Source organism: Sinocyclocheilus anshuiensis, unplaced genomic scaffold, assembly GCF_001515605.1.
Source record: "Sinocyclocheilus anshuiensis isolate Anshui unplaced genomic scaffold, SAMN03320099.WGS_v1.1 scaffold447, whole genome shotgun sequence".
NCBI classification, from domain to species: domain Eukaryota; kingdom Metazoa; phylum Chordata; class Actinopteri; order Cypriniformes; family Cyprinidae; genus Sinocyclocheilus; species Sinocyclocheilus anshuiensis.
Genome location: NW_015552615.1, coordinates 1,670,545 through 1,689,858, shown reverse-complemented (window position 1 = coordinate 1,689,858; position 19,314 = coordinate 1,670,545). Strand labels below are relative to the sequence as shown.

The following is a 19,314-nucleotide window of genomic DNA, read 5'->3' as shown; positions in this document are numbered from 1 at the left end:
ATCATTTAATCCACATATTTATCTCCACACATATCAGAGCTCCTTGTTAAGAATATTATATGAAATATCATCTCACAGAATGTTCAACCTGCCAGCAGCGCTACCCTCATTTAAAGTCATACGTTTTATGGGTTTTCATTCACAAGGTTGTGAGAAGCTATCTGCAGTGACAGCAGATATTATCTGACATTTTGGAGGTGAATGCTGCAGTGAATGTCAAATCAGAGACAGAATTCTTTCCCATACAAGGATGTTCTAGGTGATGTGAGGAATAGTCCTGTTTTAATAACCTAAAGGAAAATTTGTAAAAAATTTACAGGAACCAGAATAAGTCAAAGGCACTGAGTCGTCCCAGGACAAACTGTCTTGTGTTTTGTCCTACAGTGCGGTTTATCTTGCACCGCATCCTTTAACGGCCTGAAGCTCTGACGCTTTATTTCTCCCTTTCATTATTTAAATGCAAGGCCATCCATTTCATTATTAAAACGCTTCTGAGAGGTCTCAGCCTTGTTTTCTTTTTACTTGCGCTTATTTGTTTTTTATTCAAGAAGAAGCTCTTGGTTTGAAGTTTCTCATAATAATAAATATACTGCGAAAATTGCATTTGAGTTTTTTTTTTTGAATGCTGCAGACTTCCTACATAAAAGACGGTGATGTTTTTGAAGGCTACATTTGTTCTTATCATCCTTAAGATCAAAAAGCATTCCAGACTTCAATATATGTTCTGTTATATGTATTTGCCTTTCAATTGTGTTAAACTCTTCCAAGGTCCCTGAGTGGTCGAGCCAGAGATCATGAAGTGGAACCTCTTCAAAAAGAAGCCAGAAGCCATGGTGGGCCCGGAGCCCACGGGACCTGGCGGCACCCACCCGTCACACACCATGACGATGGCCCCCGCTGTCTCCACACCTGCGGACAACTCCACCGAGTCTGAGGGGCCCGTCAACAAGAATGATGTCTTTGAGGAAATCAAAAGCAAGTTCCTCAATGAGATCGATAAAATCCCATGTAAGTCCTGCAGAGATGTTTTACAGTCCCACTACATCAAGAAAATCAATAGTGTATCATTATGCTGAAGATGTGTTATGGATTTAAATGCTGGCCAAATTGTCGGGCCCCTAGATATCTGACCAAGCTTACCTTCTTTCTGAACTACAGTAGAAGCGCAATGCAATAAAGAGCAACTTAAAGGAATAGTTTATTCAATAATGAGAATTTGTTAAGAATTTACTCACTTCATCAGAACAGATTTGGAGAAATGTAGCATTGCATCACTTGCTCTCCAATGGATCCTCTGCAGTGAATGGGTGCCGTCAGAATGAGAAATTTCACACCCTTCACACTCTTGGTGACAACCCATCTTCTAAATAAATTTCTTGAATTTTTATCCCATGATGCTCTGCAGTGCCTCCATGGGCGCTCATCGCCATCGCTGTAGTGGCCTCCCTCCTCATCCTCACCTGCTGCTTCTGTATCATTAAGAAATGCTACTGTAAGAAGAACAAGAACAAGAAAGTCAAAAAGGGAAAGGACGGCTTCAACATGAAGGACATGCAGGGTGGAGATGTATGTAACGGTGTTCAGTTGCACCCAACATGACAGAGTTACATAATGCAGCTAAAACAACTGATGCACACTTCAATCTGTTTGATTTTAGAATTAAAACTAGATGATATTAACTTCTATATTAACTGGGCACATCAACAAAAATTAGTGTTGCATCATTAAGAAATGAAAACAAGCCTCAGACCACTTTAGTGTGTGTTGCACTGATAATGAAGGAGAGTCTGTTATGTGATTAGCTTCATGCTTTTCTTTATTGTGTTTGTGAGTAATGTGAGTGTTTTGTTTCTTTGAAGAGAAATGGTACACTGGATGGTCCAAAACAAGTGTGCTGCTCATGTGATTTCGATCATAAAAAGATAGGAGTTTTAAAATCATTCTATGAAATGAGTGGCTTTAATTATTATGTTATGTTACAGTATGTATCATGAAATAATGTTACAGAATTCAGACCAGCAGTACAATTGTGAATGCGATATAGTTTCTTATTATTAAACAAGAAGTAAATATTGAGTAACTTACATTTTATAATCGATATTATTAGTTACAACTTGTAGTTCAAAGCACAATGAGTCATTTATAAAAACACTTCAGTTGATTTGTCACTGAATGAATCAGGGAATGAATTTGTCACTGAATGTTTCAGTGACTCATAAACACAGTAACTTGATTTGTCAGTGAATAAATCAATGCTTTTGAACTAATTGGTTGAGCGAATGATTTAGTGACTCACTCTTAAAGACAGTCACTTAATTTGTTGCTGAATGCATCACTGTTTTTTAATTAATCAGTTTGAACAACAAAAGAGTCAGTGAAAATCTCCACTTATAATGCACTACAGGTAGTTTCTTTTCTCGCAAGGATGCACATTTTGAGGAAAACAATATATGTTTTATCCTTATTCTTCAACGCGGAAGTAAGCCGTTTTCTGTGAATGTGCGAGATGTCCGGTTCATTAGCTGCCATAGGGAAATAACTAGAAGGATAACATAAACTTGTCCCTTTTAGACTTGCACTCTATTTATTTACTGCTTGTTTTCTTAAAAAAATAAAAATAACACTAGCTTTTCTAATATTTTTTGCATTCTATCTATTTGTTTTCTTTTTATTTATTATACAATTAACAAAAGCAAAAAAGGCCTCTAACACTAGCTTGCTCTATTCTTTTTCTATTCTATCTGTTTTCTTTTTATTTATTATATAATTAAAAAAAAACCTTGCTACGTGTACTGTGTTAAGCTAACTGAGACTTGTTATAGCACTTGCATATCATTGCTCTTTTGTTGATTTTTATTGCTTCCATTGTCCTCATTTGTAAGTCGCTTTGGATAAAAGCGTCTGCTAAATGACTAAATCTAAAGGAAAATGTAACAAAAGTGCAGTAAAAGGTAAAACTGTTTGCACTACAAGCCAGTGTGTTCATAATTAAGATAATACATTAAAATAATATGGAAAGACACACCAATTTGCAATATCAAGCAGCAAAAAGAGCTTTTTTGCACAGCTAAAAATAGCTGGACGCAGATGAGACCGGAAGCCAGACACATAAAATTTGTACAAATGGCCGCGACCAATCTTATGGTAAAAATAAGGTGGATATGGTAGCATTTTGTCAGTAATATCTATAATGTTAGATTTGTTACCCCAGTGTATTATTACAAAGACTTAAAGTTTCCAGAAACATACTGTTACCCTCAGTTTTGGGGAAAGTTACTTTTAAAATGAATGCATTACAATATTGTGTTACTATTTATGTTACTGAGTTACTTTTTATGGAATGTAATGCATTGCATTACTTTTTGTCACTTGAGCCGGGGTTGTTTATTAATTTTTTTAACAAAAAAAAACAAAAGTTGTATTTTTGGCAACTTTCACACCAAAAGTGAAATTATTGAGCCTCAGGCTGAAGAAAGTACCTCTTCCTTTGCACCTCAGTCCCAATTTCTCTCTGACGGGGACAGGAGAGGTGTCGGTGAATAAATGGGAAAACAAAGTAACTTGCGTTACTTATTTGAAAAAGTAACTCTGAAATGTTCTTGTTACTTGTAATGCATTACCCCTAACTCTGGTTAACCTGTTACTTTAGCATAAGATGGCATAATGAAGTATACCAAAAATTAGTATCTACAGTCTTACTGAAATGTACAGATATCATTCGATATAAAAAAAGACACTCATTTCATAGTTTGATCCTTAAAAACGTAATGCCAGAACTTTATTCCAAACCTGTATGCATATAGATGTCTTAAACATGGCAGTGTGTCATTCCTCACAATGGTGCTCTTGGTGTTGTTTACTGTCTTGAGACTGTCTTTGGTTCTGTTTTTTGGTGTGTCGTGAGTTCAACCTCTCCCTCTCTCTCTGCTCTCCTTCCTCCCGCTATGTGTCTAATGCGCCGCATTTCTTGACGCTCATGGGCGTCGGCGCTACGGTAGGTGGACGGATGAACGGCACAGCTGTTTGGCCGCTGAGTGCTAGCACCTCGTGGGTGGGATTGGATGGAATGGCTGTTGTAACTTCCTTGTTTTAAGCCTTTTGTACCAGCTGCTTGACAAGAATACAATTAAAAACAAAGGAAAGTTACAATGCAAATGAAAACCCCACTTAAGTGGACCAAAAATGATCTTAATACAATAACAAATAGTCGTACTTGTGTAGGAGGTGTGAATGGAATAACTAATTATTAACTCACTAATACTGGCAAGATGTTTGGAGTTAGTAAGAGATGACCCACAAGACTCACAATGAATGCATGTGTTAAAGGGCATGGCTGTTTTAACTGCACTAAAAGTCCTGATGTCTCAGGGGCTAGAACTAGCAGTAAACCTTAACTATCTAAGCTCATGTTCTGTGATCATATAAATGATTCAGTTTAATGTAAGAAAATATATGAATTACTGAATTCTTTTAAAAGCAAATGGAAATTAAGAATTTGTTTTTAATATTAGCACATATTCTGCTGTGCCCTTTAATTTGTTGCTATATGGATATGGTTAGGAACTGACTTGAGAGTGACAATTTTTTTGGTGGTACATTAAAACATCTATCAAAAAATCTTTAAATCAGTTTAACAGTCCTCATTTTTTACATTTCTTTTAAAAACCTGGGTAAATTAGTTCATATTTCAAGCCCTAAATTATATTGTCCTCAAGATGTAATGCACAAAGATTCAGTTCGTATAGCGTAATAATTCTGTTATGCATCGTCTTCACATAAAGTGAACTCAAAAACTATTTAGACGCTTCAGCCACACTTAAAATGTCTCAACGTAATTGTATTAGATAACAAAATATCAAACCAAGTGGCATTTGAGATGCAAATGATGCATCATTTCTTTGAAAAATATTCTGTAGTTCTATATTCTCATTGGTAATGATGGTAATTAATAACGTTGAAAACCCTTGTTGTAATGAGATAACTTTCAGACATTTTGAATTGTGGTTAGTGTCCAAATACTTTTTGAGGCCACTGCATTGTGACCTATTTGTGGAAACAAAAAATTAATTCTGCACATTATAGTTTTTTTTTCTCTTCCTGCAGTTTGGATGATGTTCAGAAACACACAAGAACGACGTGTCAGAATTTCAAATGCCAAGAATAGCACAAAGGAGTCTGTTCTTCTTTAAAAATTTGCTGTCATCACTTGTTCCCTGGAGTATCACTGATGAACAGTTAAATTTATCATACTGATGATGAGAAAACGCATGCATGCCAAATTATGCATATCAATAAAAGCTCTTGTTTTCCATTTACTACCAAACCTAATTTGAATATAGAGTCAAAACATAATTGTATTAAAGAAGAAATTCAACTCTGGAAAGCCAAGATAAGCAAACAGAACAAAGTGTCACCAATAAAAATTGTGAACTCGAGTCATTTGCAACATCCAGCCCTGAATGACAACATACTCCGAGTGCGCTATGGCAGATAACCAGTAGGTCAGGCCAGGTAGAAGCATCTCTCCAACCTTACTGCAACTGACCGGGCCCTGAGCTTGTGGCATGCTTATAGACAGGAACCAGATATACTTTCATCCCAGATATTGACTCGCTAAAACAATTTGTCATTTGCCCTACAGAAACACCAGGATGATGATGATGAAGAAGGAGAAACTGGTTTGACGGAGGAGGAGAAAGAGGAAGAGGAAAAAGAAGTGGAGAAACTTGGAAAGCTTCAGTATTCGTTGGATTACGACTTCCAGGATAACAAGGTTAGGATGTCAGATTAATGACATCATATGCTGCAATATAAACTAATAACATCGCCCAGTATCATATCTGTTGAATGAAATCCAATATTTGTTTCATACTAAATTTGGGGTGCTGATTCCAGAGCTAGAGGCTGTTTGGCAAAAGCACGTCACATTTTATCACAAAAATTGATGCATTTTGTAGCATTTTTGCTTTCGTCAATCATTTAAGGTGAAGAAGTCTTGTATTGTCCCTTAATCAGCGGAAAAACACTACAGAGGCATGATTCCCATCTTCCTCTGAGCCAGATTACAACTAATTTATTCAATTCTCAGATCAATTTCACATGTATGAATGACTCTGAAGACACTATTTTATGCTTAATTTCAAGGTCAGTGACAGAAGAAAATGCAAACATGACTGTTTTCCAACATATTGAACATATTTTTCCACTCTTTTGCTTATTGTGAGTTAAATTATACTTTTTGATTATTGTTATTTTTGTTGTTAAAAACAAAATTATTTTTGTTGTGACATTTGACTGCTGTTATTTTGAGAAGTGCATTATAGCTGATATATTTTATAATATTTTATATACATATATACTATATATACATATGGGCCATTCTACAGAATTGGTGCAAAATGCTGTCCCACACCCAAAAAACACATTTAAAAAGCATTTAGGTATTAAAATCTTAGATGTTTACTAAGATCCTTCTATTATCTATTGAAACCCACAATAATATTTAAAATATTAATATATATAAAATCATCATTTATTGGGTATTTTCAATTTGGAGGTAGCTGTCCCATAATAAAAAAAAAAATATATATATATATATATTTTATATTTTCTTTGTAAATTATGAAACTTTATGTAAAAAGTGTGTCCCGCCTTTTTCATGTCACTACCAAAACAGTGTATGTTTTGGTCCATTGGCCGAGACTGATTTTAACTACACCCCTAAATTTATGATCAGGAAATATTCCTGTGTCCCCGTCTCTCATAGCTACAAGGTGTGAGTAGATAGGTCCCATCATTTTGAGGTAAATGTGTTCACAGAACAATCTGTGTAACTTTAAGGAACGTCACTACCGAACACCTTTTTTCTGCAATTAAGCACACTTTTTTGGGAGTTATTCCATAACATTTAGTTTTAATATGTGTACCACTATGTGTCGAGTTTGATATGTATTTAGATAGGCATCATCATTTTGAGATAATTGTGTTCAAAAGTCTGAAAAATCTGTGTGTATCTTGACCGAACGTCACTACCGAACACCTTTTTTCTGCAATTAAGCACACTTTTTTTTAGGAGTTATTCCATATCATTTAATTATGCGTTTACAACTATTCAGAACTGTGCTAGCTAACCATGTGCTGATTAGCATCTTTGAGCTGAATATGTAAAATTGTCACAACTGAATCAGTCACTGCTGAAACATGTGGTGGAGTTTCGGTAGTGACATCTTTGGTTTTATTTGGGAGTTAACCCATTGAATTGTCACTACCGAAACAGTCACGACCGAAACATGTCATCATTGTTTAGGTAGTGACAAAGGGGAACACACAATCCTCATATTTTGGGGAAATAAACAAAATGTTAGTACAGTTATGCGATTTTTTTGTATTTTAATATTTTTAGTATGTGAGTTAATATTCTGTAATGTGATGTGGTCGCTACCAAAGCGTTACTGTCGCTACCAAAAATGTGCAGTCATTACCGAAACATGGGATGTTTTGTCAAAAATAAAGTATACTGAATTATCAACTAGTATGTTAAGATAGTTTTCGGCTCAGTGTATATTCAAACTAATAAATCCTTAACTTTGAAGTCAGTATGATCAACTTTTTGCCTTTTACAAAGAACAATTAGATTCAAAATTCAACAAATCTCATATTACACATGAAATATTGTTAAAAATGTAATTGTTTTTGATTTACCTCTGAAAATTTTTTTAAGAAAATAGCAAAAAAGTATATATTTACAATGTAGATGTAAGCTAAATCTTAATAGGTCAATATAACCCTTCTAATTAAATTATTATTACTGTGTTTCGGTAGTGACAAATTTGGGAAGAGGACAAATATTCCATACATACAAATTGTTTTTTGGAAAAGTACATTTTTTTCCAAGACGTTTCCAACTCTGACTTTGGACCAGTTCTGTAGAATGGCCCATATAGTTTTGTTTGCACTCAACATCATCAAGTTAGGTAATTTTAGGCCTCTTTTTCAAATCTGCAGGGTTTTATTTTTTTAGAGGTGTTATGATTCTGTTTCTCATTTTATCATCTTCTTTTTTTTTTTTTTTGATAATGAAACATGTTGTTAGTTATTCATTTTGGCTCATATTAAAATATATCAAGATGCATTTGGACACAATTATATGATTAAGTACGAAAGTCTTGGGGTAATTAATAGGAATTTTGTTCTCGTTTTGTGTCCCACTGAAAAATAACAGCATGTTTGTGTTTGGACCAACATGAGACTGAGTAAACAATGACAAAGCTTTTTCTTTTTTGGGTGAACTATTCTTTTAACTAATACATCTCTTAAAAGTTCCCTGTATTATGATCTTTGAGAAAGTTTGTGCTCGTGCTGCGCTGTATCTTTCACTAATGATGGTGTTTAACAGCACGGCTTAGTATCTGCTGAGTCACAGCTGTAGGTAAAGTTGCTTACGGCTCAACCAAAATGAGTTTAAACAAACGTTAATGACAGTGAACCGTTATTCTTACCATGTGCTTTAATGCAAACAGATCCAGTTTTAATATGCATAAAGCCACATGATATTGCTAGAGTATAAAAAAGTGTCTTTATAAACAAGACTTTCAGTTTATAATTCAGTTTAAAATAATGCATAAAGCCTGACAGGCATTTCACGGCCATTTCTATACTATCATTTATTAAATGGTAGCACATCCCAAAGGCAAATTTTAGTGTAAATTTCTCAAGAAAAATCTGAGAAGCAGGAGACTATTTGCTGTCCATTTAATATCATTTAAAATGTACCAAAGAGATCACATGTGGGATTTAATATTATTTCTTCAAGATATTCTTTCCATTCACTATGTCTCTTCTCTTGCTTCTGTTTTTCTTTCACAGCTGACCGTGGGAATCATGCAGTGTGCCGATCTGATTTCCATGGACTCTGGCGGAACGTCCGACCCTTACGTTAAAGTGTTCATCCTACCAGACAAGAAGAAGAAGTTTGACACCAAGGTGCACAAAAAGACCCTCAACCCAGTGTTCAACGAATCCTTTGTCTTCAAGGTAAGCTGTTTATTATTTTAAAACGACTCATTGTATTGTCAGTCATTTTGTTGGTCATATATAGAGGCATAAAGCATATCGAATAAAACGAAAATAGCGATGTGCCTCCAGTGATGTTGGTCTGTCATTAGTGTTTATTGGCGGTTTTCTGCAACACCAGCATTTCGGTCCTATTGCTTCCAGCAGCTTGTGAATGAGCTTTAGTTTCCCAGAGTCAGTAATGAGCTCCGGAGGGGCCGAGCATCCTCTGGTGGACACTGGTAGAGCTCTAATAGTCTCACTCGGAGAAAAGTGATCTAGGACAGGAACAATTGGCCGTCTTCAAAGCCCCTGCCTTACAGTGAGAACGGCTGACTGTGTTTCTAAAAATGGATCGGCCGTATCTGCACACTGTATGAGTGAGATAGAGAAAACAAAGCCAAGTGAGGAGGAGGTTTTCTCATGCAAACGATGTGAAAAATCAACTGTAAACTGAATGTAATTGTTTTTTTAAATGCTAATATATATATATTTAATATATTAAACTATTTGATTATATATTAATATTTTATATTTTAATATAAAAAAAAAAATAAGTTTTAGTCTTTGATTCACAGTCACACATATTTAATATATTATACTATTTGATTATTTATTATAATTTAATATTTTAATATTTAAACAAAAATAAAAAACTAATTAAAGAAAGTTTATAGGCTTTGAGTCATATAGTCACAAACATTTAATATATTTTTAAAATATTATAGTGTTAGATTATGCGTTATAATTTCAATACTATTTTATTATGTATTATAATTTAAATAAAAAATTATAATTTCTAAATTATTATTTAAAAAAATGTTTATCAGTTGTAATTCACATTAGTCACAAATATTTCATGTATTTTAAGATACACTATGTGAACAAAAACATTTATGGTTTGGATTCACAATCTCACACTTTTTAATATATGTGACCCTTGACCACAAAACCTCTTAAGTCTTAAGTCGCTGGGGTATATTTGTAGCAATGCCCAAAAAAACATTGTATGGGTCAAAAGATCATGTTCCATGAAGATATTTTGTAAATGTCCTTCTGTAAATATATTAAAGCTTAATTTTTGATTAGAAATATGCATTGCTAAGAACTTCATTTGGACAACTTTAAAGGCGATTTTCTCAATATTTAGATTTTTTTGCACCCTCAGATTCCAGATTTTCAAATAGTTGTATCTCGGCCACCAAACCATAACAAACCATACATCAATGGAAAGCTAATTTATTCAGCTTTCAGATGATGTATAAATCTCAATTTCGAAAAATTGACCCTTGTGACTGGTTTTGTGGTCCAGGGTCACATATTATATTTAATATATATTATTTAATACATGTTTTATAAAATAATATTAATTTTGTATTTTAATATTTAAAAAAATTATGTCACAAACTTTTAATATATTTTAAGATATTACACTATTTCCTTTTATTTTAATATTTAAAAATGTTAATAGGCTTTGCTTCACAAACTTTTATTATATTGTTGAATATTCAACATTTTTTGTTTTAATATGCTAAAATATATTTGAAGACACATTTTTGAATAATCTGTTTCTACCTGTCTATCGATGGCAGAACTAAGCATCTCCTATATATAACAATCCTCAAAGGACAATATGTTCTATGCTCAGATTTATGACAGCACTGCAAAAACGGTTTGAAACACCTTTATGTATAATTTATGTTGATTCTTCTCAATGGTTTCCCTGTTAGATCGCATACGAGGAGCTGGGTGGCAAGACGCTGGTCATGTCTGTGTATGACTATGACCGCTTCTCCAAGCACGACATCATCGGTGAGGTCAAGCTACCCATGAACACTCTGGATCTGGGAAAGCCGATCGAGGAGTGGAGAGACCTGGATAGTGTTGAGAAAGAGGAGGTGATTATTAAAGAATCTGCTATTAGGATCTATTTTTAACTGATCCGAGACAGATTTGAAAAGCAAGCAAGCAGAAATGCTTTGGATCAGTACCTTCAAATCATAAATGATCACCCATTGATATCTTCTTCTTACAGCCGGAGAAGCTTGGTGACATCTGCATCTCTCTGCGTTACGTTCCCACTGCGGGCAAACTGACCGTTTGCATCCTTGAAGCCAAGAACCTGAAGAAGATGGACGTGGGCGGCCTGTCTGGTGAGAAACAAGCTGAGATATATGAGACCAGTAAGATATATTTCATATGTTTGATGCAATTAACTCAACATTTGACCTTTTGCAGACCCGTATGTGAAGATCCAGCTATTGCAGAACGGCAAGCGTCTAAAGAAGAAGAAGACTACGGTGAAGAAGAACACACTGAACCCTTACTACAATGAGTCCTTCAGCTTTGAGATCCCTCTGGAGCAGATGCAGGTAGATTTGAACTTATGTTTTTTATTCTTATTATTTGTTTGGAAAAGTCACATCATGCAACATATTAGTACATAAGATGTTTTCATATTCATCATTGCTTTTCTGTACATTTTTCCAAGCAAACCAAGACAAAATACAAAGAAAAAAATAAAAAATCAAAGGAAAATAAATAAAAATACCAGTAAACATTTTTTTAAAGATTTTTAAGAAGATCAATGCAGGGTATTATTATAATGTAATTGATTGTGATATTTTTTCTGATATATTTGAAACTTTTTCTGTTGACAAAATATAATTAATAACTTAAGACAGTATTACAGGCTGTAAACCAATTCTTTGTAATTGTTTTCTTAGAACCAGCTAACATTATTTTAAATAAATACTGGTAATCTGTAATATTTTATATTTGTTATTTTTTATTTTGGGGTGTAAAGCCCAAATAAATCACTTTAAAGGAGACATATTATGCCCCTTTTTACAATATGTAATATTCCTTGGTTGGTAGATGCACCAGGGACCCTGATTATAGCACTTAAAACCTGGAAAATCAGATTTTCATGATATGTCATCTTTAAAAGTAAATGGAAATTTAATATCCAATACATATTTTATAATTTCATGGACATTCCCTTAAAAGGATTTAATTTTATTACAACGCCAGAAAATATGGTAATAATTAGCATTTATATTCCTACATTGTATACAATGCAATAAATCATCTGGAAAAAAATAAAATGTTTTTTTGGATGGGCAGGTGTAATAAAATAATGTACTACATTTTTCGAATTCCCTCCTAAATGATGTTATAACAATTTGTACCAGAATAATGGTTGATTTTGATTTAAAATTTGGGGGGGAAAAAGATTTAAACATCTTCTTAACCACATGTTCTTGAACATACAGTAGAAACAGAAATATTGTGCAATATTAATACTAATTAACTTCAAAACAACTGTTTTCCGTTTAAATATATATTGAACAGTAGTTGATGCAGTTTTTACTACCAGATTTTATAATACGTTTGGCTAAACGATTTTCTGTTTCTCTCTAGAAAATCCTTGTGGCGGTGACGGTCTTCGACTACGATAAGATCGGCAAAAACGATGCCATCGGGAAGATCTTCATTGGCAGCAAAGCCACAGGCACAGCGCTTAAGCACTGGTCTGACATGTTGGCCAACCCGCGCCGCCCCATCGCCCAGTGGCATCCCCTCCAACCGGAGGAAGACATCGACGGTGCTCTGGCTGCCCTTAATGCCAAGAAGTAACTTCTCACATCTCAGCCTGACTAACCAACTAACTAACCAACCCGCCACTGCATGACACCCCACACTCATCCGTACGCGCTCTGCCAGTTTGTTTCGCATAATCACCAACAAAAATATTCAGGATGTTGTTTGTCGGATAAACTGGTGAGCTGGAATTTTGTGCAATAATAGTGAGTTTATGTCGCAAATATCTACACATTTGCACAATTACAAAGCAATTATCACGTTCACTTAAACGTCCCAGGAGAAGCAACCGGTGTAGGGCAGATTTGTTTACATTGTCGATAGGTAAATTAGACACATAAAAACATGTCACATTTGCATTTGTGCCCAAAAGAACGAGGATTCAGGTCTATGGTTTTGTAATAGTGCAGTTAGATAGGACTATATTGATAAATGGGCTAATAATTCATGAAATGTTGCAATAAACATTCAACACGAGTCAAGCATGGTTTACACAGTCAGTGTAAAGGTATAACAGTATGGTATGACACATCTCTTTTACTGTAATGCTGCGGTTACAGTGCCAAATCCAGACGTTCGTGTATCTCACATATAGAAGATCCCATCTGGCCAAACCTGACAGGCACTAAAGCTGGCTGTGAATGTATCGTGGGATCATACAAATGAAATTTGCACTCAGTCGTTGTGTCCTCGAGAGCTCGCTGTCGTGTTTTCATGATCTCGGCCTGTTTGACATACATTTGAATACCTGGTTGACGTCACTGCCGCCTTTGTTCGGAGCTCAAACTCATTCAGTAAACTCCACTCTCCGAGATGCCAGAGTATTAACTGGAATGGAATAGTAAGTGTGCGTGTGGTAAACGATACTAATAAAGCAATCCGAAGCGTTCAGCTCCACTCTTCATCCCCAACGATGCTTGTGTATATATGCATTGATCATGGTTTCTACAGCATGTACCTATAAATTGATGTACATAGAAGCATGTTTTAAAGATAGAGCATAATTATATTGTGTACGTGTGGCATTTGTCATTTTGATAATAAAATGTAGAGGAAAGAAAATGCACTGAATGCACATTTTATGAAATTTCCCTGAAAGGGCATAAGACATTTAAGAATATATTAATATAGGGTTTTTCAAAATACTTTTCAATTTGCAACAGAGAAATAAGAGCTGTGTGTAACGTGAGTGTTAGACTCATGCTTGTGGTGTCAGTTTGATTTTATTTGCATTTGTTTAACTTTCTTGTCCATGTATTTGTCACGTTTCTGTGTTTGAATGTCTTGTTAGGGTGAATCTCTCAAAAACACATCCGGATTACATTTCACCACAAAATCAGAAGACTCAAAGTGTATTTTGCATTAAGAAATGTTTTGGACCATTTTATTTTATTGCATTGTGTTTTATCACATTGCATTGCATTAGGTTAATGAGAAGTCAGTGTAAAAAATGTGCTTAATTTTTATAATAATGCAAAAAGTAGTAATGGTCCTAAAATAGGCTTCATTTGATCCTATTCGAAATTTTGATTGATATGACCTGAATGTTGTCTCGTGAGATTCACCTTTTAATGTACAGTGTGTAAAACCACTTGCTGAAACTATAGAAGCCATATGCATGGGCCCTCGCAAGAGCTCATCGTTTTCAGACAAAACAAACACCTCAACAGATATCAGTAATATTAACCTTCACGCATTGGAGCCAAAACGATGGGAGAGCACCTGTCTGTTCAAAGACGGTTTTGGTTTTGAAGTTCCTCACAATAACTGAAAGAATATGAAAGTGATGCCCTCGTGTTTATAGTACGACAACTGAAGTCATTTGAGATTACATAATAAACAGCATATTCACATAATTGCTTGCAAATAAATTATTAAGAGATGTATTATCATAATTATGGTGATCCAAGTGTACAATGGCATGACTTTATTATGCAATATGTGTGCAATTGACAACCAGCCCAATAGATCAGTTGTTTATTTGTAAATGTAATTTTCTGTATGATTTTCTGAATAACTACGTTGTATATTTTCACATAATGATCTATCATTTTCCTATTTTTGGAAAATTACTGATCAGATGGCACTGCTGAAGTATTTTATTTCCATGTTTTAGACGGGGCAGCTGAATGTTTGTCTAAATCAAAATACATAGAGGCCAGGATGGGTAATTAATTCCTTCATTGAATGTTCGGTCAGTTGTATGTAATCATTTCTTTTACTATGACTTTATGCTCGGTTGAACAGCCTTGGACTGTCTACAGCTGCTTAGGAATATTTGTCTGCTTCTGTGCGTTGTACTTTGCAGTAGGACCAATGTAGAATAATGTCTTAATGTTTCTTCTGTGGACGTGAATCAAACTGCAGGGCTCTGGTGTTCCTCTGCAGAGCAAGCAACAAAATCCCAGTCTTCCCTGGGACACTGTGGATGCCAGTCGACTGGCCCCCTTCCCTCTCTGTGTTAAGACAGTTTTCCATTCATTGCATTCGGACCATATAGTCACAAAGACCTTCCCGATGCAATACTGCCAACATCTCCGCTTTCTAACATCTCCTAACACTCCCCGTCCATCCCATCTAAAGACTCTCCCAAAGAACTGATGCCTTCCTTTTGCGTTCGTCCAGTGTGGAGGTTCCAGTGTTGTCGATTCCTTTCGTGGATGCTTTGGCATGCTTTGAAATCCCCTTCTACAATCTAACACGTCAGCCAATGAAGAAAAACGAAAGCCTTTCCTCTGGCCGCTCTTGTAGCTTCTTGTCATCCTGTACCGATGTGAAAACCTCGATGAAAACCAATGCCAATTTATCCATGCAGATTTATCCATGAGTTGTCGATCAGTTAATCATAGGAAATAAAGTTCTTTTAAATATAGTATTTGTTTGGAGTGATGTGTCAGTCCTTGAAATTAAACATGAATGAGTATTAACTCTGGAACACAAAACCAGTCATAAGGGTCAATTCTTTTAAATTGAGACTTATACATCAGTTGAAAGCTGAATAAATTAGCTTTCCATTGATGTATGGTTTGTTAGTATAGAGCAATATTTGGCCGAGATATGACTAGCTATTTGAAAATCTGGAATCTGAGGGTGCAAAAAAATCAAAATATTGAGAAAATCGCCTTTAAAGTTGTCCAAATGAAGTTTTTAGCAATGCATATTACTAATCAAAAACTAAGTGTTGATATATTTACGGTAGGAAATTTACAAGATATCTTCATGGAACATGATCTTTACTTAATATCCTAATCAATGAGTTTTGGCAACAACAACAACAACAACAAAAATAATTGATCATTTTGACCCATTCAATGTATTGTTGGCTATTGCTACAAATATACCCCTGCTACTTTTGGCTGATTTTGTGGTCCACGGTCACATATTTTAACCAAAACAACATAGGTATTTGTCATATGTAGCCATGTTTTTGTTTTTGTAGCTTTTGATTCCTAGTGATTATTTCACGTTATTATTTCATGAAGAGATGTCTTACACAAATGGAAATCTGTCCCTGAAAGCTGTATGAATTATTTAAAATATATAATAATAATGAGTATAAGTATATAACATGCAATGAAATGTATAGTAATTATTTTTCTGTGATAAAAACAACGGTTACTTAGTCGGTGAACTTTGATTCTCTGTGATTGGTCCGTCCTGCTCTGTGCTGAGAAAAGTAACACCACATGACAAAGCCCAGCTACTTTAGTATAGTATTGATGTGCGCATGCCCAGTAGCGCCATACGTATCTCTTCTAGCCTTAACCCGGGTGTGTTTATCCCTAAATCTGACAACAAACGGAGAAAGTCTGCCGTTTCTTTTTTAGTAATCATCAATTTTCCCCAACACAGAAAAGGCTACGATTTATATGTCCAGGTAATGGGTTTGTTTTGTTGGTGTGTGATGGTATTTTAGCACTGCACACACACTCCCGCTATAATCAAACACTGCTGTTGGGTTTGCACTGCTTGACTGGTTTTGAGTAGTCTGCACGAACTATAGTAATGTCATGTGAGTGTATGTTGTGCTGTTTTCCCTCAGTCAGCTCCGCAGCATGTCCGCAGACCTGGATCTTTCTCCTCCGGAGGTTCCTGAACCCACTTTCTTCGAGAGCCTCCTGCGTTATGGATTATTTCTAGGAGCCATTTTTCAACTCATCTGTATTTTAGCAATAATCATACCCACATCCAAGAGCCACGAACAGGTGCGGAATTGTCACAACTCTCTGTAATGGCTTGTTTCGGTCAAAGGGCCCCAAATAGAATCAGGTCTTTCTGAAACAGCTGTTCTTGAAGTTGGATATCTTCAGATGTTTTTATATCAGGGTATGACAATGATGGCTTTTTGGGGCATACACGTTATTGCACCATAGGCCTTTTAAGCAAGAAACTACAGGCAAAAACCTTGAACGCTCTGGTCAAGATTTTGGGCTATTTGGTTTCTATAACAAGTCTTCTTTCAGACTAGTGGAGAGAAATCATCTTCAATACACATGTGAAGTGTTTATTTCATCACGCTTTATCTATTTGTGCCTGTAGCAAGAGCCACGAACAGGTGCGGAATTGTCACAACTCTCTGTAATGTCTTGTTTCGGTCAAAGGGCCCCAAATAGAATCAGGTCTTTCTGAAACAGCTGTTCTTGAAGTTGGATATCTTCAGATGTTTTTATATCAGGGTATGACAATGATGGCTTTTTGGGGCATACACGTTATTGCACCATAGGCCTTTTAAGCAAGAAACTACAGGAAAAAACCTTGATTGTTACGCTCTGGTCAAGATTTTGGGCTATTTGGTTTCTATAACAAGTCTTCTTTCAGACTAGTGGAAAGAAATCATCTTCAATACACATGTGAAGTGTTTATTTCATCACGCTTTATCAATTTGTGCCTGTAGATTAAAAAAACAATACATCTTTAAAAGCCGTTTTCTCTTAAATGAGTTAATCTCCACTTCAGCAGCACTTACAATACAATACGTATACACTGAAGCTGAATAAATAAGCTTTCCATTGATGTATGGTTTGTTAGTGTAGGACAATATTTGGCTGAGATGCAACTATTTGAAAATCTGGAATCTGAGGGTACAAAGAAATCAAAATATTGAGAAAATCAGCTTTAAAGTTGTTCAAATGAAGTCCTTAGCAATGCATATTACTGATCAAAAATTAAGTTTTCATATATCTATGGTAGGAAATTTACTAAATATCTTCATGGAACATGATCTTTACTTAATATCCTAATGATTTTTGGCAAAAAAAAAAAAAAAGTTTGACCCATACAATGTATTGTTGGCTATTGCTACAAATATACCTGTGCTACTTATGACTGCTTTTGTGGTTCAGGGTCACATTTATATAGCACTTCATAGGGTCTGCAATCATGTCGACAGTATTGCTAGAAATTAAGCAGCTCATATATCATTCACCTTATATAATGCAACTTTTTTTTTTTCCTGAAGACATTGTTTTTTTTATCCAGCCTGGCTTTAGCCAATGTTCAGACTTCTCTTCTGGAAATGTGTGCAAATTAGGGCATATTTAATTAGGTAATGCATCATTTGCATATTTAAACAACATTTCAGAAAACTTGTAATACAAAACAATACTGTGATTAATCAGCTGGGGAAATCTGGTAAACTCTTTTAGTTCAAGATTTATTCTGTTCATCTGCGGTGTCTTGAAAATTGGAATGATTTTATTCCTAACTGTAGATGGAGACGCCGGAGCCGGCTGATGCTCGCAGCTCTGAGCAGAACCGAAAGCCAAAGGGACCCGTTCAACAAATCCGGCAGAAACTGAAAAAGGAGAGCAAGAAGAAGAGATAGAGTGTGTGAGACTGAACAGTGACCCTGTGTGTGTGTGTGTGTGTGTCTGACAAACTCACTAATGATGGATTGACTTACAGCATTAGAGGACGTGGATTGAACAAGATCAGGCATTAGATCTTCTGGTTTGAGTTTGGGGTTTGTCATGTCTTTCAAAACTGTGTTTGTATGTCATGTTATGTATGTATCATTGTTTGAGTAATCTTTGATTTTATTTTTTATGCCAATTTCAAGTACATTGATAGGAATAAACTGATGACCATTTTTCTGCTTGTTTCTTTCTGTTGTGGTAAATATTTTTTTAGTACTAATAGAATCCAAGCCTAATGCATGCAAGATATTTACGAAAAAAAAAATATTAAAAATGTTTTTCTTAAATGTTTTATTCCCACAGGTGTTTTTTTCTTAAGGTTGTTCTTGAAGCATTTTTCCCCCCGCTTTAAATAGACTGTTCGTGCTCACTATATATAATACATATTACAACTTGATTTTCTTTTATAAGTAAATTATATTATAAAATCTCGTATATGACAAATAATTGTCAGACAACAAGCTCATTGAACACTTTATTAAAAATGGTCATGCCGTGCTTGCTACTTTAAAAGAGTGAATGGACAAAAATATAGTACAATGTATCAGTGTGTGGTTTGAATTGGATATTCTTAAGCATTTAAAAATAGAACTTTGAACTAGCTTGAGAACTTTCTTTTTTAAACATTAATATTTTTGTGATTCCGCTCTGACTAATTTGAGTACTTTAAAATGCAAAATATTTTTCATACAATTTAAATAAACCGTATGAACAACTATTTTGCATTTTTAATATTGCATAGAGC

General features: G+C 35.0%; 2 protein-coding genes across 8 annotated transcripts in view; both read left to right on the top strand.

Annotated features, from left to right (window-relative positions):
• Nucleotides 1-15,517, top strand: part of LOC107666116 (synaptotagmin-2-like) — a 48,832-nt gene extending 33,315 nt beyond the window's left edge. For 6 of the 7 annotated variants that reach the window (XM_016457270.1, XM_016457271.1, XM_016457272.1 and 3 more), the window contains 8 exons: nt 769-1,008; nt 1,406-1,566; nt 5,642-5,773; nt 8,866-9,033; nt 10,782-10,949; nt 11,087-11,204; nt 11,290-11,423; nt 12,475-15,517. In XM_016457270.1, the coding sequence (XP_016312756.1) occupies nt 795-1,008; nt 1,406-1,566; nt 5,642-5,773; nt 8,866-9,033; nt 10,782-10,949; nt 11,087-11,204; nt 11,290-11,423; nt 12,475-12,690 (1,311 nt within the window). In that variant the 5' untranslated portion in view covers nt 769-794 and the 3' untranslated portion in view covers nt 12,691-15,517. The remainder of the gene's footprint in view (nt 1-768; nt 1,009-1,405; nt 1,567-5,641; nt 5,774-8,865; nt 9,034-10,781; nt 10,950-11,086; nt 11,205-11,289; nt 11,424-12,474) is intronic. The other variant, XM_016457274.1, reaches the window with a different exon arrangement.
• Nucleotides 15,518-16,387: 870 nt separating this feature from the next.
• Nucleotides 16,388-18,761, top strand: manbal (mannosidase beta like). Its single transcript, XM_016457128.1, has 3 exons — nt 16,388-16,531; nt 16,697-16,859; nt 18,365-18,761. The coding sequence occupies exons 1-3, from the start codon at nt 16,524-16,526 to the stop codon at nt 18,476-18,478; spliced, it is 285 nt and encodes a 94-aa protein (XP_016312614.1). The 5' UTR covers nt 16,388-16,523; the 3' UTR covers nt 18,479-18,761.
• Nucleotides 18,762-19,314: the final 553 nt, after the last annotated feature.

What these genes read in the sequence shown, in the direction of transcription:
- manbal (XM_016457128.1), top strand. An exon ending in CATCCAAGAGCCACGAACAG is followed by an intron (nt 16,860 to 18,364) that starts GTGCGGAATTGT and finishes TCCTAACTGTAG; the next exon opens with ATGGAGACGCCGGAGCCGGC.